The 24,494-nt window shown below is 39.4% G+C and overlaps 2 protein-coding genes across 2 annotated transcripts; one reads left to right on the forward strand and one right to left on the reverse strand.

Moving 5' to 3' along the window:
* Positions 1-1,404: 1,404 nt before the first annotated feature.
* On the forward strand, positions 1,405-6,226 carry traf6 (TNF receptor-associated factor 6). Its single transcript, XM_088413919.1, has 8 exons — positions 1,405-1,595; positions 1,934-2,244; positions 2,429-2,579; positions 2,967-3,125; positions 3,243-3,314; positions 4,348-4,425; positions 4,528-4,839; positions 4,983-6,226. The coding sequence occupies exons 1-8, from the start codon at positions 1,542-1,544 to the stop codon at positions 5,577-5,579; spliced, it is 1,734 nt and encodes a 577-aa protein (XP_088270045.1). The 5' UTR covers positions 1,405-1,541; the 3' UTR covers positions 5,580-6,226.
* Positions 6,227-8,553: 2,327 nt separating this feature from the next.
* Positions 8,554-24,068, reverse strand: trpm5 (transient receptor potential cation channel, subfamily M, member 5). The gene is made up of 25 exons (XM_088413124.1): positions 24,010-24,068; positions 21,816-21,963; positions 21,568-21,748; positions 20,418-20,584; positions 20,155-20,332; positions 19,923-19,987; positions 19,325-19,510; positions 18,941-19,040; positions 18,738-18,856; positions 18,077-18,424; positions 16,491-16,634; positions 14,386-14,509; positions 14,107-14,252; positions 13,153-13,265; positions 12,973-13,074; positions 12,553-12,811; positions 11,867-11,985; positions 11,663-11,795; positions 10,543-10,717; positions 10,121-10,289; positions 9,823-10,001; positions 9,597-9,729; positions 8,998-9,070; positions 8,813-8,903; positions 8,554-8,697 (listed from the first exon to the last, which is right to left on the reverse strand). The coding sequence occupies exons 2-25, from the start codon at positions 21,858-21,860 to the stop codon at positions 8,642-8,644; spliced, it is 3,405 nt and encodes a 1,134-aa protein (XP_088269250.1). The 5' UTR covers positions 21,861-21,963; positions 24,010-24,068; the 3' UTR covers positions 8,554-8,641.
* Positions 24,069-24,494: the final 426 nt, after the last annotated feature.

The raw sequence follows: 24,494 nt of genomic DNA on the forward strand, positions 1-24,494 counted from the left end.
ATGACATGACATGACATGACATGACATGACATGACATGACATGACATGACATGACATGACATGACATAACATAACATAACATAACATAACATAACATAAAACGTGTTTGCAAATATAGTTTAAAAAAAAGTGGTACATTGATTTACTATTTCATGATATCATTACCATGGACGTCAGTTGAAGTTCATTCAGCTATTAAAACGCCATTGGCCCCAAATTCCATTATTTATTCTTGGTGTAATAAATAGACAAATCATGCTGTACTTGATGTACAAGTTGTATTCTTCATGTAAGCCATCAGGGGACTTGGCCAATGGTATGAGCATCTTGCTGTTAGCCTCAACCACACTTGTGGCGTGTTTTGAGGTACGGTCGACGGTTTGTTTGCTCGACTTGCCTGCTTGTAAATGCATTTAGAGCAGTCATCTGCTGGCCCGTCAATCAATCAATCAATCAATCAATCAATCAATCAATCAATCAATCAATCAATCAATCAATCAATCAATCAATCAATCAATCTATCTATCTATCTATCTATCTATCTATCTATCTATCTATCTATCTATCTATCTATCTATCTAAAATATTAATTAAATATATAACCAAGCCACAGTTAATATCCCGAAAGCCACTTTCTATGTGGATAAGCCACTGAGATGTTCTCGGGGTTTGATTTAAACGATGGATAACATAATTACATGTTTAAGCTCAAAATAAAGTATAAAGCTGAATAACATCTGTACAGGTATAAAAGTAGTCTCGCACATGAATATATTCAACGGTACTGTGTTAGCATCATTTAAGTTAAAAAGAGAAAACTAGGTGGGACTTTATATTTTGTACCCTTTTCCTAATATTTTTGAATGTGTAATTCCAAATGAACTATAATGTCCATTGATGTTTCTTTCTTTTTTTCTTTCTTTCTTTCTTTCTTTCTTTCTTTCTTTCTTTCTTTCTTTCTTTCTTTCTTTCTTTCTCTTTCTTTCTAGCCAACCTATGTATGTTTCTAATTCTTACATGACATAGTTAGTTGCTAATTTCCTGTATTGTTACTGTTATGATAAATATTGGACTTAATTCTACATGTATTTTATATTTTTTGTCAGGTTAAAAATTGTCTACGTTGATTTTGACTATTTAGTGCTCAAGCTATATTTGCGTGTGTAAATGGGGGACCAAGAGGCATTCAATTTTCTGCAGTGTATGTTGTTCATATTTAGACCATTGACTTGGCTTAGTTCACGGACGAGGCGGATGTGACACATCCAATATGGGAGCGTCACTGCCTTATCACAGCATCGACTAACCGACTCAGGGCGGCGCCTGTTACGTTTGACGTAAAGTGACGTGGAAAACAGGAAATTCCGTACAAACGATAAGTTCCAGACAAGGTAATATTTTAACATGGCTTTTATTTTATTGTCTGGTCCTGTGTGTTAGTTTTCTCGCAAAGGTTTGGCGCAATTACTACACGCTTTGCCTTATTTTAGTATATACATGTATTAAATACTGTATTTAGAGAAGACCGCCTGGACCTAAAAATGAACAGTTCCGCATATAAACTCGGCGAGTCTCCTCAAACAACAACGTTGCCTGTATGTTTTTATTTATTTACAGTTTAAACTTATAAAACATAAATGTAACGGGGAAATAAACAGAAACACAATAGAAATGTGTAAAAGTGCAGCTGCCCTAAGCCAAGGTACAATTAAAACGCTAACGAAATAAATGCAATAACCAATGGTATTACCATTAGCCGTCCGAATGTTCTTGCATAACTGCTCACCTGTTTCCTAGGTACAGTAATGCTTTTGTTTCTGAATGTTGTAGCTGTTGTATAGGGTCAGCAGTCACAATATTGCGCATCACTATACCGTATTTGTGAATTGTATGTTGTTCTCATCAGTTTCCACTTGTGCCTCATCTTCCTCAGATGTCTTGCTCTGATACTCACAAGGGGAGTTTGGAGGAGGTCAGTTATGAGGGAGCCGTAGGTGGCGAGCTGTCCAGTTGTGCCTTGGCAATGCTGGAAAGGGAACGAGAATCCATACACAGCCCCTCCGAAAGCCCGAGTGCTTCAACTATTCTTCCATCGACTGCCCTTGTGCAGGGCTACGATGTGGAGTTTGATCCGCCGCTTGAGAGAAAATACGAATGTCCTATCTGCCTAATGGCTCTGAGGAATGCCATTCAAACACCATGTGGGCATCGTTTCTGCAAGAGCTGCATTGAAAAGTCAATTCGGTAGGCTTTTGTGTTGCTTCAATATTCAATTTGTGTTTGTAATGAAGTCAGTCATAGCAGAATGCTGTAAGTGTATATTATTTGTCAACAACGGCATGCATGTGATGGTGTAGCAATACATTAAGTGCCATATATAATAGAACTCTCAGTCTTGATAAAATCATTTTTTCTTTCCGAAATAAAGGGATACAGGGCAGAGGTGCCCAGTGGACAATGAAATGTTGTTAGAAGACCAACTATTTCCTGATAACTTTGCCAAAAGGGAGATTCTGTCCCTCACTGTCCGCTGTCCAAATGCCGGCTGTGTTGACAAAATGGAACTCCGTCATTTAGAGGTGAGAAATCATGTTGTAACACTGTTAGGAAGCCTAAATGAAATAGAAATCACAATGGTGTACTTAGTGCTTTTTGCATGGATGGATGTTTAAGAGCTAATAGTTTAGCGAGTTATAGACAGCATTCGAGTCACCTTGTGGTCATTCTCATCAAGCTGCTGCCATCCTTCCTTGAGGTAGACTATACAGCAGCGATGGTCAGAATGCTCTGCATCCAAAAGTCTGAGCAGGTGTTGAGGGGTTGAACTAATGTTGCTTCCAGAGGAAGTACCTGGTGAATGATGTGGCTGTAAACACCCAGCCAGGCTCAGCCCTTGTCCCTCGAGAATGGCACAAGATTACTGCAAATTTGTACCCATTCCTGGTTTTATTCTATCGTCCTTCCAGAATCATTTGGCACAATGTCCATTTGCAACTGAGCCCTGCCCACAGTGCCAACAGTCTGTCAGAAAAATCTACTTGGAGCAACACAAAACCATAGAATGCCAAAGGAGACCCATGACCTGCCCTGACTGCGTTGCAAGCTTTGTATACGAAGAGAGGGAGGTAACTAGTTCTTTTAAGTGATGTTCCCAGAGCATTTTTTCTTTTGTGTAAATACAGTCCATCACATCTGTGTGTTCATTCCTTTTTGTTTTGTTTTTTTTGTTTTTTTCCTTCTAGCTTCATGAGCAGCAGTGTCCTTTTGTGAGCGTCAAATGCCAGTACTGTGAGCTGGATCTCACCAGAGATCGGGTACGTGAGTACTAATGGAGTTTTCTTCATCACTTTGCATCCAATGTTCCAATCTTGGAAGCTTAGCAGGGTCGGGCCTGGTTAGTAATTGGATGGGAGACCACCTGGGAACATCGGGTGCTCCAAGTGTCTAAGTGGAGCCTACCTTAAGCCTCTAAGGACTTTGGTCTGCAAGGTCCAGGCTTAGGGTGCATTGGGCCAACCACCCAATCGCCTTAAAACCCAAAATGGTTACGGAAACACATTGAAGCAGCAGTAACTATCTCTGCCCTATGCCTCTATGTCATTTTCTCCCATTGACCAGTTTAAGTGTCTGGATATCATTCTTGACAGCACCGTATTGTTTTAAAACAACACAAACGTTCCTTAACACACGTATGCATACTTACATTCTTACAGTATTGCACTTGTCCCTCACTACCTCTTCCACTGTCATCCTCGTTGATACCCTCACTTCAGTATCGATTACTGCAATTCCCCTTATTTCTGTCTCCACAAATCACCCTTAAACTGATCCAGAATTTGCTGGGGTTGTTAAAGGAACTCAATCAGTCTACCTTTCTACACCAGCTCCATGTTGTAAAGTTTTGAACACATTTCAAGTTCCTTCTGCTCACCCTGTCAGACATAATAAAGTGCCACCTCATTTCGCGCCCATCCATCTTTATCCTCGCTTTACCTTACTGCCCCGCCTGCCTGCCTCATCACTGTGAAGCATTAGTTGTTCTAGCTCTCCTCCTCTGCAACTCAGCACAACACAGACTCCCTTTCCCTTTTCAAAACCAAAGTTAAAAAACTTCTGTTTCAAATGTCACACTTTCCTAGTTGTGTTTCGTCAATCTGATGTTATATGTTTTTAAATGTTCGTGTTGTATGCTATTTGATTGTATGGTGTCCTTTAAATAAAATGCATTTTTTTAAGTTATTGTTAACACAAGGGGAAACAAATAGAGATGAAACCCTCATTCAATATGCTTTTATGATTCAGTAACAATAAAGCGGTTTAAAAATGTCAATTTATGTTTTGTTACAGATGGACTCTCATTGTGATACAGATTGCCCCAAAGCCCCTATTGCATGTACCTTTAGCACTTTTGGATGTAAGGAAAGGGTAGGTGATGCCACGTGAAGCCTCAGAGGAATTCTAAAATCTCTTGACATTCTGTATAGCAAGATTTTTTCATTGTTTTTGTCAAACTGTGGTTCTTTATAGATGCAGCGACACAACCTGGCTCAGCATATGCAAGAGTTCACACAAATGCACATGCGCTACATGGCAGAATTTTTACGCTGCCTCAGCCTTAACGGAACCGGCCCGAAGTCACTTTGGGCTCTTGGACCTTCCGTTTCAAGCGATGATCAAGGAGCAGCATCGGCATCATCTTGTAGAGGGAGTGCAAGCTGTGGCAGCAGCTGTGGTCCATGCAACCCTAGTGAAGAAATGCAAAGGATCCGGGATATGGATGGACGATTAGTCAAACAGGATCACCACCTTCGTGAGCTTATCATCTTGGAAGATACTCGGGTATAGTATTTTCATATTTCCCTGAAATTGTGTGTAGGGTCTCGCTCCTGCTCCATCCTGCCGAGGATAAGCCTTAGAATATAAATGAAAGCAGAAATCATGTCAGTAGTTGCCATCTCATGATTACCGTTTCCATTCTTCAGGTAGGTCAGCTTGCACAGCTCCAGAGAAGAGTAGCTGCACTCGAGGAGACAGTGAAGGAGCTGGAGGCCCAACAATGTCATGGCATCTTCATATGGCGCCTCAGAGGTTTCTCGGCCCACCTCCGGAACCAAGAAGCAGGCCTGCCGGTGGTCGAGCACAGCCCCGGGTTCTACACGGGTCAACCTGGTTACAAACTGTGCCTCCGCTTACACCTGCAGACCCCCAACGCTCCGCGCTGTTCCAACTACATATCCCTCTTTGTCCACACCATGCAAGGAGCTTTTGATGGACAGCTGAGCTGGCCTTTCCAGGGCACTATCCGTCTCGCCATCCTTGACCAGGGCCCGGACGCTCAACACCACATGGAAGTGATGGAGACGAAGCCGGACCTTCAAGCCTTTAAGAAACCCACCATTCAGCGTAACCCCAAAGGTTTTGGCTATGTGACTTTCCTGCACTTGCATCAGCTGAGTCAGCGAGCTTTCGTCAAGGATGACACCCTTCTCATCCGCTGTGAGGTCACGCCGCGTTTTGACATGTTCCAACGTGAGGGAGCAACTTTGCAGCCTCGAGGCCCTGAGGCCTCACGTGACTAACTTACTTTGCACGTCAGTCATGCTTAGTTTTGCCCGACTGTGTTAAATGTGCTGGTATTACCATCTTTCAGATATCTTAGAATGAGTCTTACTTTAATGCAGTTTGATGATTATCAGGTTTGAAAAACCTCTGCATGTATGCAGTGCACATCGTTTAACAAGCACAAGTTCATTTAGCACGAAAAGGTTTGGTGATTTATTTAGATTTTTCTGCCAACAAACTGACTGTTACTACCACACAGCACTGTCTATTATTTGAATTACCAGACACGCAGAACAACAATGTATGCAAGCCTCTGTCAAGCTTCCTTTGTGCCTTGAACTTCATTTCACTTGCGCTGAATGAAAACAACTGAGAGGGCATGATAAGAATATTAATGAATTATGACTGAAATGTGTTGTTTTAGGGGTGTCATTTTTATTTTCCTTTTTCCAACACCAATGTTGTGATTAATCACAAAGAATTTATATATTCATGTGCCTTTACATTTAAATTATTTTCCAACATTAGTTATACGGAGGTATAAGAAATAACTAAAGGTCTGTGTGCGTGCGTGAGTGTATTTGCAATCATTCAAATGTGAAAAAAATCCGATGTAATTCATTTTGCTGTTAACCTGAAATAAAGACTACAGGGATACATGGTACTTTACAAAGCTTTCTAGAACTTACAGCTTGAGTTGAATAAACAAGCTTGTGCTTAAAAAAAATAGCAAAAAACCTTTATGCTTACTAAAAGAACAGAAGATGTTCTTGAAGGGGGCATATCATGGCAGTTCAATTTTGTAGTTGAGTTTAACCGTGTGACAATGTCAATTTCTTTTGTAAACAAATGTTATTTCCCTTCAATAATGCACTTCTAAGCATTCCTTGCTTATTCTGCACTCTCAACAGCAGAAGAGCAGATAAACATGACTTGCTAGAGGCCTGATGACGAAAGAAAGTCGTCGTACCACCCATGCAAGAGTAAATACACACCATCCTTATCCATGTCAAAGTAAACGGAAATGTTTAATTTATTGATTCCAATGTTTTACAGTAGAAAATGCAGAAGTGGCCAAATGTGTTTTTGGGAGCACACGGTCGGATAATCGATGGCTGAAATAATTCTCATGGACGGAACTGTTCTGAAAACTGGATTCCCATGAGGACCGATTTGATAGGAATGGGTGCTAGTGAGAGCTTTATATTGATCCTTTGCATTTTAATGTAAATAAAACACCTGTTTTTGGACCCCTTTATTTACTGCTGGGATAGGCTCGTGAGGATAAGCGGTCAAGATCACAGATGGATGGATGTTTTGTGGTTGGACGACATTAAACCACATCATGAAAGGTCTACATGGTGGAGGTGTGGTTTCCATAAAGAAGACATTTAACTTCCTGGTCAGAAATATCAGTACCATAAGACTCATATTTAACAAAGGAAATTGCCGAAGTGCCATATATATGCATGTGGAAACTTAACAAAATGATAACTTTTGCTCAAACTTCATTGGCTTGTACAGGTGATCTCTACCAATTTGCGTTTTCAGGATGATTTTCCTAATATTTTTTTGGTGCTTTTAGCCCCCGCTCCATCAACCAGAGTTTTTCTTGGATAACACATACAGTATTCATTGTTTATCAGCCTTTTGTTCAGCCTGGTCACCTGCTAATCACAGGGGACGTCGCCTTTACTCATTTTCACAACATAACATTCATTTATTTGAAATTTTTGTGTTCACATTAACTATTCATTTGCAATCAATGTACCACACTCAGCTGGTTTTGGCTCTGGTTACCTGATGAGCCACCTAATTAGGACAAGCTGTATACAAAATAGGAAATCTATGTAATTATTAATGCTACACCATTATGTAGAAGCTCTTGAACCAAAATTACACAGTGAATGGTTAATTATTTTCTTTTGATAATGCTCGTCATTGCCAGGCTTCACAGATGATGCTCTCAGAGGGATGTGCTTAATCGCAGACAGTGTCATTAGAAGGTTCCAACAGAGATCTGGGGAGGTTGGAAAAGTATCTGAAAAGCAATACGTCCTAAAAATGTATTTGCGGTTTTATGGATATAACAACTGTGAGTAGTGTCACGGCTGTAAGATGTAGAACCCAATAGCAAGCAGAGGCAGGTAAGTTCAGTGACAGAGTTTTTAATTACTGGAGGACACTTGCTGGCGTGGGCGCTGACGGGAGTGGGCGGTGGTGGAGACGGGTTCGGGGCCAGCGAAGCTGGAGCGTGGCAGGCAGTCGGACGAGGGATCCGCAGGCTAGCGAATAGTCGGGTTCAGGCAGAGTCGAGGCACTAAAGGTCAGGTCGTTGCGATGTGGAACATTGAGTTTTTTTGTTCCCTATTTCCGGTATTTTCCAGACTTTGCCACAAAAAAAACTGTCATGACCCTGGGGAATTGGCTGTATTTGTGTTTTGTCTCCATCTGCAGGACTTTTTTTGGTAATTGCACTTATTTTCTGTTGCTGTCACATAACGGAGATGCGGGTCTGCTATTGGTCAGCCTCACTCGTTTCAAAATGGCGAAATGGTAAAGCTTTGTTCTATCGCAAGTGGTTATAAAACCGTATTTATAGTGTATTTTATGGCTCAATTCAAACTTGACAGGGTTAGCCATGGGTCCGAAGATTGCTAGTGATGTTAAAGAGAGAAGAAGATGATTTATTTGGGGACGAAGCTGGAGATAATCAAGAAATATGATGCTACCCTTCCTAGGGAATATGGGCATAACAAAAGACACTCAAAGGTAAGTAAATCATTTCTATATTTTTTATTTATTACGTTTTCTGATTGTATACATGCATATTATATATATGTAGCACTTACTATTTTGATACCAATTTTAATATGTATGTACAATTTTGACGTTTTTACCAGGGGTTCTAAACGCATTGGCTATTTAACATAGGTTTGGATTGCCCTCCATACGGTGAATTCGCCTTACGAGCCCATCCACGGAACAGATTAATTTCGTAACACGTAACAATTGGACATCTTACCATCACTTCTTTTATTGCTTACTTTCATTTGTCATTGTAACAGTAAGCTTGAGCTCATTTGGTGCCTTCCTTGGGTTGACTTTGACGAGCATCATTGCTTGCCTTGCAGCCTGCCAAAGAAAACGCCATTTAGTGAGCTATTAATTCACATAAAATGCTTCATTAAGTGTGTGTAGTGGTATTATCAGTTTAACAGAATATAATTTTGATTGCCACTTGACTCACTTGGTGCAGTTGGAGCCTCTTTCCCACTTTTTAGTGTGCTCAGAGCAAAACATTCTGCCATCCAAGACAACACCTCACCACAGTATCTGACCTACATACAAATGCAAGCGACACATACAAAATACATCGTTATATGTCACAAGAATGTCAAGTGGAGGATATGGTACTAAGTTGTTTGGGCATACTTGAGCCTCCATGGATGCCAGGCGTTTCTCTTGGTCCTTCACGCCTCCGATAATCCTCAGCAAACTCTGAACCCTTGTCAGAACGAAAATCATCCTAGACTTATTTTTTTAGTAAAGTTAGGTTTGTTTAGTTTGGCAGTTGTTAAGAAATAATAAATAGATCATTACTGTCCATACAATTAATAAATAATTACATCTATGACCACTAAATTTTGAGTAGGAATGAAGAATGTCAGACTAAATAATACCAGTTGTAGCCAGCTCACCAACCTTCTTTGAGGCATCAAAAATAAATCAAACCCTGATACTTAAACAGCAAACCACCTTTCTGGTTTGCTCAGGACTGCACGGACATACATATAATGTAAATTATAATCAAGAAACTGCAACTGGGAGCAACACAAAATGTGGCAACTGCATTTTGTTTTATATTTTTTTTTTTGATAGAGCTGTAACCACCCACCCTATTCACAATTTCACACTTGTAAGGAAAATGAAGTTAGCATTGATAGTTTCATCCAAATCTGATATAGCAGAAACATACTTTAGCGATAGACGACTTGATTAAAGTTTGCCAAAAATAGGAAAAGAACAACTACTTTGAGGATGTACTCTTGAGTCGCTCCTCACTGCTTTCCCAGTGTTGACGCTCCAGTTTGGCCAGGTAGTTCTCTTTCTGTACTGTCTCCCATGTCATCAGCCGCTGGTCAAGCCCTGCTGGTAGCTCTCGCTCTGAAAGGACGGGTAAGAAAGCACAGTCTAAAGTCTCAGTGTTATATTAAATATCATCATTTTGGTAAACATTGTTGCTTTCAATCATCCTACCAAGATGCTCCTGCTTGGACTCTGTCTGCTTAACAAGGCTGAGAAGGAGCTGAGAGAGGTGGCTGATGATAATGAAAGGTGGAGCCAATGCGGGGCGGCTGTGATACTCAACAATCAGGTTGTATCTTTGGAACTTCCAGAAAATATCAGTGTTGCCCTGTACAACCTGGAATGTGTAGCTGTACGTCACAAAAGAGAAACAGGAAATAAGGGTATTCGTTTTCTAGAGTTGTTCTTGTAGCCACCTGTTCACAAACATCAACCAACAAATTTTCACAATGTTTACTAAGATGCTGACCTAAACATAGCAATGAGCAAGTTGAGGAGAAGGACATTGGTCACAAGAAGGAAGATGACCAGAAGAAGGATCACCAGCCAGTTGGCATAGACAGAAGGACATGGTGGCACTAGGCCCTTGATAATCTCCTCTGAATCATTGGTGCAGTTCATTTCAGGCATCCGCGCAGCTGTATCATGAAAGAAACAAATGGACCTAATTGTAGATTACTGAATTGCGGTCAATTTGAGCTGCCAATTATGAAATTATTTGATTCACCTTCCATTTATCTATCATATATTTTCCTCCATATGACTCTATTATGACTGTTGATAGAAATTGCATTAAATCGTAACATTATTTGATGAAACATCCAGTCATTTATCATCTATTTCCTTTAAAGGAATCTATCGTAACTATTGATTCATCCTTCAGCCATTTACCATCGATTTCTTCCAAAGGAATCTGGCCAAAAATGTGCAAGTAGGGCCGATACAGGGCTCTTCGAAAGACCCAGTCTATTCGGGGGTCATTAGGATGAAGAAGGGCCTGCGTAGCCACCCCGTATGCAATGAGCCACACACTCAGGAAGAAGAGGAAGAAAAAGACATCCTTCATCTGTAACAACAACAAAAAAATGTTACACTGCTTGAATGTCTTTCACAACTTCCACATTTACAAGGTTATCACAAGAACTTAATAAAACCCAATGCCAAAGCTTAATAGGAAAAAAAAATCAACAAATAATGATCCGTTTTGTGGCTTCAGTTGACATCAGACTAGGAAATTTTTCCAATACACATGACTCTGTTACACATACACGAACAGTATACCTCCAGGATATTCATCCATCAATTTCTATTGTGCTGGTCTAGGTTTGGGTGAGCATTAACTTATTCCACCTGGCTTTGGGCAAGATAGAAACAGCCATAGACCGGTGAAACACAGAGCACATGTTGACACGCGTGCACTTACAGTCACATACACACCTTTAGACAATTCAGAGTCTGTAATTACAAACCATTTCCAATAAACAATCATTTGCCATTTATTTTTAGGAAAATTTATTTTTTTAACTTAAGGAGGCATGGATGAGTGGTAGTCATAGTTTCCCAATTGAGAGGTTCTGGGTTCAATCCTCTGACCACTGTGACCATGTCAAAGTGTCAAATGGTGCTCTTGGGGCCTGTTTGTATTTGCTGTGTCTCAACAGTGACAACTGGTAAATGAGTACTCAGCGTGAAGTGCTTTGAGTACCTAAAATAGGAAACCACTATATAACTACAAGTCCATTTTCAACTTAAATTTAGTTGAATAGTCTACATAGACAAAATGTTTCATTTTCAAACTGATGAATGCTACTGTTTGGCAAGAACCGAGTTTCGAAAGCAGAAACTGTGAAGCTAAGGTAATTGAGTGTGTCTGTGGAGTAGGACTAGACCAAATTTTAGTATTTTTACAGATACTGTATATACAGCCTGGTGCAGGTAAAAATGTGAGTGCAAAGGAAACAGAGATGCCAATTTTTACATGATTAAATGTTCGTATGAGTGTTTTGGTCACCATTCTCTCCACGATGATGATCTTTGGCCCCAACTGCTTATGAATGGCAAAGATGTGGATCAACCGCAGTGTGAATACCATAAAGTCGATTGCTAGAACAGTCCTTCCTGCCTCATAAGTCTCATCAACCATCCTGCCATTTAAACAAACAAAATGTATATTTTGTTTTGAGGAAATTCAATGTATATGTTTTGTGTATTTTACCTGCATGAAACTCCAACGACAAACAGTGAAATAGCAACCATGTCACACTTGTTCCAGTTGTCCTCCACATAAAGCTTAAACTTCTTTAAAATGTTCATCTCTTCATCTGAAAAGAAGCTCTGCAACATGACACATTTTAATTACACTAAAATTCCAAGAGTAAAGCCGTTAATCGATTTAAATAAATATGTCACAGGGTTAACCGTATTGTCTTCCATCAAAATCAGTCCAAGTGTGTTGTCACAATCACTTTTAACTAAATGACTTAAAAATGTTGTGTTGTTGCATTTTTGAGTTGACTCATTGAAGATCTCCGATCGAAGATGCTTGAGGTAAGCAGTTGGTGGCGCACTAACTCATGTTGTCAGCCAACAATTACATCTGAACAAGATTAAGACTATTTACGAACATCTCCGGCAAAAGTTTGGTTAGTGTCAAGCAATGGTGAAATGCAACGATCAACGATATCAACCTTATGCTAAGTGATGTGCCATATCAAGTGGTTCTCAGGGGTACAAGTACGAGGAAGCACAAGAGATTGTAACAGGGTATTTGCAGGTATCATCAAATCTAATTTGATGGTTTTAAAGCTGCAGCAGGAACAGTACAATTTTCTTTTCAAATTAAAAGAGAATAACATGAAACATGAAGCAACATATTGCTAAATTGTTTTATAAATATAGTACCTGCCGAAGTTCTTCTAGCACCAGAGTGAAAACCCAGAAGTAGAGCATAATCTCGGGGACTCCCGGTCCAAGGGGTGGCGGTGGAAGAAAGTCCAGCAGGAGCACGTAGGTGAACAGGAACAAAAATGCAAAATACATGATGACGTTACCAAGGAACACAGTGACTGGAGCGCTCCAAAAGCGACGCCAGCGATGAAGTAAGAAACGCCACCACACAGATGCACAGCTCTGATCTGCTGGGGCGCCAGGTGAAAGGTTCCTGAGTAGATGCAGAGGGCAGTTGGAGTTCATGAAGCTTAGGACAAGCCTTCTCCTAAATATGTATTTCTCCAATGCAGCTAGTACATCTGCCTCAGTAAAGAAGAAGCTGCGGTTTTGAATCTCACAATATTATCATAATACTGTACATTACAAACTTACAGCGTGCCATCTTCATCCGTTAACAGTAAAACCTTCTCCGTGTCCAAACTGTCCAACTCCACAAACTGCTCCTCACTGATCTGTTTATTAAGCTCCTCATCACTAGACAATTACAGCAATAGCACACATAAAACATACATCTTTGTGGAACAAAATTAGATTAAATCAATATAATCTCACCAAAACTTTATAAAATTAGTCCAAATGAGAGGTGGACAGAAGAAAGACACAACAAGCTTGGAGATGGCTGTGTCTGTTGTCATGGCTCCCCACCAAATCGTTGTCAGAAGAGCCTGGAAAATAAAGAAACGGATAAGTAAACAAAGACTTTTTTTCAGTGAATTTTCTACAGATGATGGAGGGATGGCTGCTAAAATGAGTTCATCAAGAATAATCCCGTTAGGGGGCAGTATAAGACATGACAAATATCTGATGGAAGTCAGATGACAGCGTCAATACCTGGATATTTATCCTATTAAGATGCTAATTTTTGCCCATTAATCAAACTATACCGCGAGTTCTGTGGACCTTGCTCTACAAATGCAATGTTATTACTTGACTCATGAGTACCAGCCCACTTAACATGGGCACCTTGTAGGGGGCAATCAAATATTTAGTAGATTCACAGTGTCTTGTATGAGTAGAAACCTCATTCTCTGTGAAGGGCAGAGAGAATTTTTCACTCCATCTATCTATTTTCTATACCACTTGTCCTCATTAGGCTCATGGGTGAGCTGGAGCCTGTGTCAGTCGACTTTGGATGAGAGACGGCTTTACCAGCAAATTGCACACACACATCTAGACAAAACAGCGCTTACATTCACACCTCTGATCAAATGACAGTACTAACAGGGATGATTTTGAAACATGGGAGGAACATGACACTCATTGCTGCTTGCTAAATTTTCAATTAGACAATAACATGTATTACTCAAAACCACTGTGAACCACTGCAGGCAATGTTTAAAAAAAAACAAACAAAAAAAAAGACACGTTTGTATGGCCTGTGAAAGCAAACTGACTAAAAGTACCAAGCACCCAGAATAAATCACGTCTGCTTTGATTTCAGGAGAGGAACTACAGAGAAAGCGAGAGAAGAAAATCAATACTAGTGAAGTGAAATTGTTCTGCTACCTGAACTCCATCGTGGGCAAAGAAGGACTTGGCATCAGCCTCAGTTGCCAGGTTAAGGACTGTAGATTTGCTCCAGCACTGTGTTCTCCTAACTAACAAAGCATACGCCCTGTCTTCACTGTTGGAGTAACACTCTCCAAACACATCTGTTTGACACAGGTGTTAGAAACAATGTTTCTTCTTAGAGGTCAGAAAAGTGAATACATGAGTGTCTTTTGCATTGTTTGAGCTTTTTATTTCTGATCCCACAGTCATCTTGGCAGCAGATGAAATACTCACCAAGGGCAAACTGTTCATACTTGGCCTCCTTCATGCTACGTGCAGACTCAGCCTCAGATTCAAGTCTTGCCATCTCTTTCAGAATCTTACACCCTGCCAATGCTGCTGCTACTGCCTCAGGGCCCTGAATGAATGGCATAAATATACTGATAATCGAAGTATTTAATCACATCATATATTTTTGGTTTGTTGATTTGCCTGGCTCTACATATGTACTTGTTTAAGTATTAATTGGGGTTTACTCAACAGACTTTGTGTGGTATGAGGTACAGAAATGCCATCTGGTGTAAACTTGTGGATTGCTGTACTGACAGTTAACACATGAGCTCGGTTGATACATTTCCAACGCTGTCCACGTGTAGCACACTGTGATATAGTTTAGAATAAATAAATCCTGACATACAGTATGCAACCTGTGCTTCCTCCATGGCCAGAATGCTACCTAAGACAAATGGAAAACAATTAATAAAAAGAAATAACTTGTCCAAGGTGGTATTTCTTTCTAGATTGTGGTCTGCTTGTTCTTTAACATATTATTCGTTTTCAAAGAGCATTTTTCTGTGTTCATCCCAATGTATTAAATTTAATAGGGACAACTCCTTGGCCCAATCAATGGATTGCTAAATACCTTACCCCAGCAGATTGAGCAATGGGACGCCATTAAAATGTCAGTTTAAAAATATAGTACAGTTAAGAGTGGATATTTGGTATACTATTTTAAACACACACACAACATGCCGGTATTACACGATCAAGCCCATGTCAAAGAGATTGGACAATGGTTGTGCATGGTAAGAATCACTTTTATTTATTGCTACCCCTTTGGTATTTTTGCCATTAGAAATGGAACAAGTGTGTGCCCAAACAGAGTAAACATTCACACATTCACTGACTTTCAGTTTATTGTCTTTAAATTGCATAAAAGTAACACAAATCTATTTTAAAAAGTGTTCTAAAATGAATTCACGTTGATTCTGGATCAAGCCTGTATCTGTGAAAGAGGAGAGTAATTGGAGAAACAAGTAAGACAAAAAAAAAACAAAACTACTATATAGACAAAAAATCTGATAATAGCCTGCTGCTCGTTCTGTTTCTCACTTGGTAATTATTAGAATTTTTATTGAACTCCCCAACAGGGGTTCTGGTGCTACACGTGTCTCAGCAGGATCAGAAAAATTCTCCATTGGGCTGATTTATGTACTCTAAACATGGAGGAGAACAGTGGCTCACAGCGCATAATCCCATTTTGCTTTAATGGAGGCATAACAAAATGAAACAAACTGTCTTACAAGCACAACTCGATCTCTTACCTACAATTATAGGAGGAATGGCATTGTCAGCTGTACAGTATGTTAGTTGAGCACACTAAGAATATTTAGAATATTTGATCACACAAAATTATACAGTGTATCACATGTCTGTATCTATTGTGGGAAATTGTGAGATGTTGGCTGAAAATATATGCACATAGATGAGATGCAGTGCTCGTATGCTGCAAAGATAATTACATTATATTAAAGCTTGCAACGTGAGAGATACTTCAGTCAGAATTGTGCAAGTATGTCGATGATATGACCAGTCGTGGTCGCGGAATGTGCACACTGAATGAAATTACCATAACTTCAGATCATGTTTGAAATAAATGCAGGAAAGGAGGATACAGGGGTGACTTGAAGGATCGCTTAATTGGTTGGCTCAATGCAGGGAAGGGTAATACCAAAATCAAAGCTTCCTTAAAAAGATGCAGAAAACAAAGAAATGTTATCATTGATTGATGTCATTTAAACTATTCATGAATCTAAACTCCCATGTCTCTCATTACCAACACCAAAACTGAAAAATTGCCTTCATTTGAATATTGCTGCTGGTCCTATAAAACCTTTAAAGTTCATCCCAGCAATGAAGATGGAAGTTCTTCAGAGGCCTCATTTATTAAAAGGAGGACTTACTGTGCATGTACCTAAATATTACACACACTAAAAATGCCAGAAACAATCTCAATTTGAGTCGCTGTTTGTTGTTGATGTTGCTGTTAATGGCCAGGCATGTACCTGTAGAATGAACCAGACCATATTGTCATTAAAATGAAATGACAAGACATGTACCGTGGCCCAAAAGTAGTTAGCCATCTGCTGTCGATTCTGAAGGGCGGCCCAGAGGAAAAGATCTCTCCAAGGATGTCGGCAACGCTCTTCCAACTCTACCAAATTCTTCTGGTTGTGGAACAGCCGACCTTTTGCAGGCTTCTCCTGGAGTGCAAACACATTTCAGTTGTTGTACATGCACTTAGCATAACATTCAATTATATTTTTATTGTGTTTTCGCCACACCGGCAAACGTATTTCAATGTCATTTAAAAGGTTAGGTTCGTATTTAGCCACAAGCCATGATAAACACCTGTATTATATGCACTTGCAAACTATAACATAGCCACACAAATTCATGATACATATTTTATTGTATTTTGTTACTTATTTACTTATTTTATTATTTTATCATTTACTTAGTCATTATTCAAACAACATTACTTTTTATTTAACATTTCAAATGAAACATTTTATAGGGAATGACTTTCTTTTGTAGTGATGAATAATTATTGTATGTAACTATATACAGTAATCTGTATTTTCATGCCTTGTGCATTTCTAGTGCAGTGCCTAACACTGAGTGGTCGGGTCACAATGAATTTTTGACACATGTATGCAACATGGTACAAAAAAGGGCTGTTTGCGCCACTGTGAGCATGAACGTAGTTCACTTTATTTGTTGCAAATCAAAGTTGGCTTCTCTCGTTCCCTTTAAATGCAGTGCGCGAGGGGAGCATTCATCGTACTTGACATGACTGAAGAGGAAGCTGATTTGCTAGAGTCTGGTGGGAGATCAAAGCGGGCAAAGTAGGTTTACAAGGAACTACAAGCAGACAAGCCGACCTCCCTGGGCTGATGATGTTAATGTGGCCAGGGAGACCGCAGAGCCTCATTGTAAAGTGGACACTTGGAAACAACTTTCCTGCCTCATCTCAAATGTATCAATAATAATTAGGGGTCTCAGATTAATTGTGACCAATTAATCACAGTCATACTTAAAGCGTAATTTTTTGGGGTATTACGTCACTCTCATTGTTGATCTCTAACTTCATGCTTTCGCTTCTTGTGCTTGAGTTGTTGTGGGATAGAAAACAAAGGTCAGTCCCACCCTGAAGTGGACCCTGATTGGCTGTCATTGTGTTTGACATATTAGATGGCAGAGCAGAAGGAAGACATCAAACGGAAGAGCAGGAGACCGTTGTTGGTCTTAGGGTTAGCGTTAGAATAACTTTAAAAAAAAAAAAAACAATCTGACGGCACTTTTGATAAAAGTAAAATGATTCCTTTGAAGAAGGTGCTTGATTAAGTTAGCTCAAGGTTACGCATAAATACACAGCATCCAGCTGCAACTGCAACTTCAGCGAACAGTAGGCAGAAACATATGAGCCATAACAAAGCTATAATTAAATAAAGATTTTATTCCTTTAATTGGTCTCATTTTAAAGTATCTATAATAATAAAAATCTATAATGTATCTAGAATATTAGTGATCATCATTGAACTAAAACCTAGACATGGTACCAGCCTGTGACGGTAGAGTGATCTGAATTTTTGTGCTTTTATTGGCTCATCTTTAAAATGAAGTACATTACTCAAACACTCACTGTGGGAATCTTTTGGTAAAAGCCTTTGCTGGAGTCATGAAGAAAGTCTTTGAGCACTTTGGCAACCTCATAAAGTGTGAAACGGGGTTTTCGTTCCCCCTGCTCTGACATATGCTGCCCAGGAGGCCCAGGTGTCCTTGCAGTACCAAGCAGACGCTGCTTCTCCTCATATTTTTTAAGAAGTAGGTTATACAGGAGACTCTTTTCTGACACGGACCAGTAAAGTTCCTGTAGACGGCCGTAGGTGAGGAACTCGCCCAGATTAACGCCGTTGTCAACAAATAGACGTACAAAGTCTGGTTTGTCATTGATAAGGGCATCCATCATCATCTCTTCAAGGTCACATGCCTGCAAAGACAGTATTTGAGGTACTGCGATTAATTTTAATCATCAAATTTGGATCAATAATTTGTACTTCTTTCACAATATTGGTGACGAATAAGAGCCAATTATATCATTTTTTTAGACCTTTTTTGAACTTTATTTAGAGGTCTCGTTTATTCACTCACCAATAGGTTCACTGCTGTTACACTAAAATGCAAAACACTATTTAAACATTTGTTAAATACCCTGCAAATTTACAAATAACAAGTCATTTTTTTGTACAATGAAAGCCAATTGGGTAGTTACAAAAAAGAAAAAAAAGAACTGTGTCACTCACCTTCCACTCCACATCTCCATTGAAGATCTCGCTCTTGGCAATGTCCACTCGGTTCCAGGCCACAGCCAGCTTCAATTCATCAAGAAAGTCTTGGGCTTCTTGACTTTGGCTCTTACAAGCTTACACACACACACACACACATGCACAATGTCAACAGTGTCATAAGCAGTATTCTGTGTAGCATCTCCTGATAAGCGCTTTACCTTTGACAAGAGCTTTGAGGATGACTGTGTCCAGCTCAGAACTCTCTTGCTCGGGGTCATGAACAGTGAGTAGATGCCCGTGATCAAGTATTTTCTGGATCTGATTGGCGGATGACAGACATATATTACATAGTGTTCTGAAATATCTAAGTAGCCAATTCCTGATGGTAAATGTTATTTCTTGAGCCTTTCCCACAACTAAAATGTTTTTTTTTTAAATTTTTATTATGTTAATTAAAATTGGGCCATCGCGTACAAATTTGGGAGAAGGCAATCCCATTTTAGCTGCTCTCTTTCTCGCTTGTCCTATTTTGCAAGCAATGTTCAAGCCCCATGACATTCATAACTGTATGCCTGCCTCCACGCTCAACACGTCACCCTCACCAGCTTGACCCAGTTTCTGATGTCCGTGCTGTTGTAGGCATTTGGAAAGGTGTCTTGCAGCAGCTCGTGAACACTCTCTGTATCCCAGCAGCCCTTGTTCAGGAGTGTGACGAGGATGTCAGCCACTCCTCCTGAGCCTGCTAGAATAAGCCATGGTGTCGAATTGACGATGCCTTTGAACATCCGCTGCAGAAAATACAAGTCAAGTCAAAGTTTTTTTTTTTTTAAAGCACATTTATAAAACAAATTTAAAGGATCGACCAAAGTTAATTGACCACAGTTACTGAAATATAAATTATAAAGCACAAATATAGCATTAAAAAACAGCAACTGTTTGTTTAACTCCCCACTAAAAAGCAAGCAAAATTTTCAGGGATATATTGTATGAATAAATTTTAATAATTTTGTTGTATTTTCTGTCAAAATACATCCTGTCTGTAGAACGGAAAGAAATGTGTTTCTTAGTCAGGTTTGGCCTGCATCTTCATGAGAGACCACAACCAAAATCACATTTAGAACTTAATGATTGGGCATTAGACCACCTTCAAGAGCCACATTGGGTAAAGAAAACCAACGATAAAGAACCAATGAGCCCAACCTTGAGGATTCGAGGTTCACCATGGACCAAAAGGCAAAGAACAGGTATCTCAAAACTTCCTGCACCTTCAAAGCAAAGTCAGAGTTCACATACTAAATGATGAATGCCTATGGTATGCCTAGAGACTGCATGAGATGTCATGTTCTCATTAGTCTCCAGGGCTTTTACCAATTCAAATAAGTTATTTATATTGTGTATTTGTTTCACAATATTTTTATTCCTTTGTATTTACCTCCATAGCCTGTGCGCTGAAGAGAAATGTGTTTGAGCAGCTTCACTCTCATTTCACTCGTGGCTCCAGGTCTGTTTGGATCTTCCTCTACCAACACAAAATGAGAGTGGTGGCTGTCCAGGGAATAAACCGACCCATGGGGCAAGTCTTGAGGCTTGTATACAACTGGCACGCCCAACTTAGAGATAAACATGACATAAAACATCATGTTAGGATGCCAGTGTTTTATTTTTCTCAGATTTCTGTTGTGTGAACGTAAACACCTTGGCGCTGAGTAGTGCCTCTCGGTTGTGGATCATATTCCAGGGTGCGATACCAATGGCCACTACGCGAACTTTTGCAGAAGTGCTAGCCAAGGAGTGATCTTGTACTGCCTGACCCAAGTGTTTGGTAATGCCAAATCGAAGGCCATTTGTCAAAATCCATGCCCCTGAAGCACAGAGAAGTTGTTTCAATGGAATGTCCAAGCTAGCCGTCAATTTCTGTGTATCATGCATTTTGTCAATAATATTCATATATGATATGAATCATAATGAATTGCGGTGGGGAAAGTACTGACTTAAGGTCCATCAGTCACTGTCAGACTCCTCTCTTCAGACTCCTGCTTTGCTGGCAGTGTGACGACTTACGAAAACTTTCAAACGCTGACAAAGTGCAGACAGAAGCACCTTTTTCACCCGTCTTTTTCAACCGAATCGAATGCCAAATTAGATTTTTCCCATTTGAGTTAAAATGTTCCAAAGCATATTGTTGCCACAGAGAACAGTTCAGTTGGCACATACCGTCTCAATTTTTTTTGTCTACGTGGTGAATATGTGAGAGCTATTTAGGCATTTAAATAAAGTTATTTACTAAAAAATGTAACCTTTCGGCGTCGTCATATGCTGTGTCAACACATGGATGTGGGCTACACTCATACATTTGGATGATAAGAGAATATGGCCTTGTAAACAGACAGTATTATCAAGATTTCAACATTAACTGCACTCCATTTACCATTTTGATCAAATTGGATTTTTCATTCGTGGTCATCTGATGTGTTTTTCAGCAAAAGTATATTGAGTGACCAATTTGATTTGTTTTCAGTGGCTAATATCATTATGAATAGTAATGTGATTTTTAGTGCAAGTCTGAGTGGTAATATGTGCACTAATGCTTTCAAACAAACACACACACATACACACACGCACACGCACACACACACACACACCCACAATTTTGTTAATTAAGACAAAACTTGGGCCAGTTTTGGATCTTATTAGACATGCAGGTGTTCTCTATATTGTTGATGTGTGAGTAGTTTGCAAATTTGTTATTTCTAGATTAAGTGCGATGAAGCCACTCATCAATTATATGCATCGGTCTGCTTCCCCCACAGGCTTATCTGGCGACGTTAGGCTCTGTTTCTCATACCTGTGCTTTGTGCAGCTTTCACGAGACCTTTTCTGAGTGTGTCCCTGAGCCAAGGCTTCATCTGAGCCAACTCATCTCCTCCCACTAAAGCAACTACCAGGTGTGGAAGAGCAAGGCCCCACTTCTCTGTCAGCATCTGGAAGACGTGCGCTGGGTTGGTATTGCCTTGCACCCTGATAAACTAAAACAAAAGTGAAGAGTTGAAGCATTCCACTCATTCCCATGTGATCTCGTATTATGTTGTTTACCTTTGCTTTTGTCTTGGAGGCTCCAATAAAGTCAATGTCACCCATCCTTCCAGCTTGCCAGTGACTCTTGATTGTACTGCTCTTCTTGTCTTTTGCAATGTGCAGTGTCTCATCCTCCGTAGCGCAGCACAGACAGCCCTGGAGGACACTGAATATGAAAAGCCAAAGATTCCATCTTTAAATAGCTATTGTTAACAGCTAACATACATGTTTTAGTACATATTTTAGCAGAGAGGCATTGTGGCTGACTGGTTGGTATGTTTGCGTCACGGTTCAGAGGTCGGGGATTAAAATCTGGGCTCATGGCTCACTCTGTGCTTGCGGCGGTTTACTCCAGCTTCTTCAATTTCCACCCACCCAAAACACGCATGGTAATTCCAAGTGTGTATTCTAAATAGTCTGTAGATGTGAATGTGAAGTGTTAACGGTTCAAGATTTATCCTGCCTCTCTTCCAAAGTCAACTGGGATATACTCTGACATACCTTTCGAAAACCTAAGGAGTGTAAGTAATACAGAAATGGATGAATGGATAGATATTTTAACAGTTGAAACTCGAATGCAATATGATTCCAAAGAGGGATGTGGATTCGATGTGATCACCAATGAGCTGAGGGGTATAATGTCAAGTTTATCCAGCCCTTAATCTTCAAAGTCTTAAGCCCACAGTTCAAAGAGATCAAAAACATTTTATAGCAAGGAAGAACTCAGAGAAAACCTATTTCGGAAAAATAAAAGGAGAAACCCTGAGAAGGTTCACACCTAGAATGATAAGGCCGAAATGGCAGCAGAATGGGAAACATTATCACATGATTTGATATATAGATGCAATAGTTTTACTTTCACTCGCATTATGCAAATATGTATCCATATTATGCCTGCCACAAACAAATCTTTTCTATGCTTTGAAGTAGTCACATAAAAAAGTGACTTTTTAAAATTTGAAACATCCTGTACTGTATTTTGCATCTTTGTCATTTTTGAGTATTACTACATTTAATTAGCACATTTGTCTGCATGATAAATAGTTGTTTCTGGAGTTGCAAATGCAGTTTTAAAATGATTCATTTTAGTCGTGAGGTTTTGTTTTGTTTGTTTTGTTTCAACAAGTCTTTTGTTTGACGGTCAGTCAACTTTTTTTCCCAAAGGCACAAAACCAATTAAATGGTTTTGCCTTTTTCTATTGTTTTATTTATAGCTTTTGTCCATTGATCTGGCTAATTTCTCAAAACAGAAATGACATTCCCCAAATACCACGGACAAATCCCCCAAACTACCACACAGTTGCAGTTGCAAGAGATTGTCATTTCTCAAGGCTTTCATCAAATTACACAGTTCTGAGTAGTGTCTCAGTCTCAGGTGTTACCATTGCAAATGGTTATCTAAAGGATCCTACAGTTTGCACAATATGCCCACATTCAACACATTTCTCAAATAAATTGGTCTTGTTGATTTGAAGTTAGTTAGTTACAGTATCAGCCTAGAGGTTGTACTCACCAAATTGTGACAGCAAGATTTCATTGTGCAAGTCATCATACGCACAACAGTCTGTTCAATTGTCAAGACTATAATACAATGGCAAGAAAATTTCATTTTAATTTTTTTCCAGTTTTACATATAAGTGTATCGTGTAGATAGATGCCTTTCATAGAGGCCAAACATCTAAGCATTATGACTTGCCGCGTTTACGCGATGCCAAAGGGACTATGCGTTTTCGGGGCACTAAGTATTTATTTGAGAAATAAATTTAGTTTTGACATGTGGATAAATTGTTTCTGGAGGGAGATGAGTTTTTACCCATGGTGCTCTGCTCAACCATCCAGGTTATTTTTGGAAAGAAGCACCAAATGAATGCAAATGAGCAAAGGGAATTCAAAAGGATCTTTGCAATTTGGGCAGTGGTATTTTGCTAATAAGCTACATTGTTGTTGGATCTTTTAGTTTGAAGAATACCATTTCAGTTTGAAGATATTTGCCAAACCAACAGAGAAAAAATGTTAAATTATCTGCATTAAAAAACAATCTAAATCACAAAAGTGTAGAATTTAAAAACCTGAATTAATATTTTCAGTCCATTCGTTTTCTTTGCTTGTCCTAATCATGAGAATCAAATTCAGAACCTCTCAACTGTGACAGTTGTATAAAAATAAGAATGGATGGATGGATGGAAAAAAATGGATCTAAATCTTAACACACCAGTGCTCCTCTGACCATTCCAGTATGTCCCCACATTTCAGGCATTTTTTCTGCGGCGGAACCCCCTACAAACAAGAAAACATTCTAAATTATATGCAGTTCCGTCTAAACTGATTATGAGTCATTCTTCACTCTCAACATAGCAAAATGTTCTTTGGGGCATTTGTGGTCAATGCAAAACTGGCAGAATTTCCATTCATTGTCCATATGCAAAGCGGCACCTAACAAATGTTTGAACTTGAAATTCACAAAGCACCACAGCTCACTGTCTGATGCCAACAGTGTTTTAAATCCAATCTCTCTGATCATTTCACAAAAATAGTTTTGGTCAATCATTGTATAGCATTGTGTTTCATTTCAAATGATCAGTCACTGCCGCAGTAGTTCTGAATGTTTAATTAAACTGAAAAAAATATCAGTTGATCAATTTGGCAAAGTCTTATGTGTGTCTGTACTTATTTGTACACTTATGAAAATATTCTTGA

This window comes from Hippichthys cyanospilos, chromosome 4 (genome assembly GCF_059441005.1).
Source record: "Hippichthys cyanospilos isolate Australia breed blue-spotted pipefish chromosome 4, RoL_Hcya_1.0, whole genome shotgun sequence".
Lineage (NCBI taxonomy): Eukaryota > Metazoa > Chordata > Actinopteri > Syngnathiformes > Syngnathidae > Hippichthys > Hippichthys cyanospilos.

What these genes read in the sequence shown, in the direction of transcription:
- traf6 (XM_088413919.1), top strand. Translation starts at nt 1,542, where the DNA reads ATGAACAGTTCCGCATATAAACTCGGCGAGTCTCCTCAAACAACAACG. An exon ending in TGGAACTCCGTCATTTAGAG is followed by an intron (nt 2,580 to 2,966) that starts GTGAGAAATCAT and finishes TCGTCCTTCCAG; the next exon opens with AATCATTTGGCACAATGTCC. An exon ending in TTGTATACGAAGAGAGGGAG is followed by an intron (nt 3,126 to 3,242) that starts GTAACTAGTTCT and finishes TTTTCCTTCTAG; the next exon opens with CTTCATGAGCAGCAGTGTCC.
- trpm5 (XM_088413124.1), bottom strand. Translation starts at nt 21,860, where the DNA reads ATGGGTGACATTGACTTTATTGGAGCCTCCAAGACAAAAGCAAAG. An exon ending in TTTACCAAAAGATTCCCACA is followed by an intron (nt 16,635 to 18,076) that starts GTGAGTGTTTGA and finishes TTTGCACTCCAG; the next exon opens with GAGAAGCCTGCAAAAGGTCG. An exon ending in GTCCAAGCAGGAGCATCTTG is followed by an intron (nt 9,730 to 9,822) that starts GTAGGATGATTG and finishes CCGTCCTTTCAG; the next exon opens with AGCGAGAGCTACCAGCAGGG.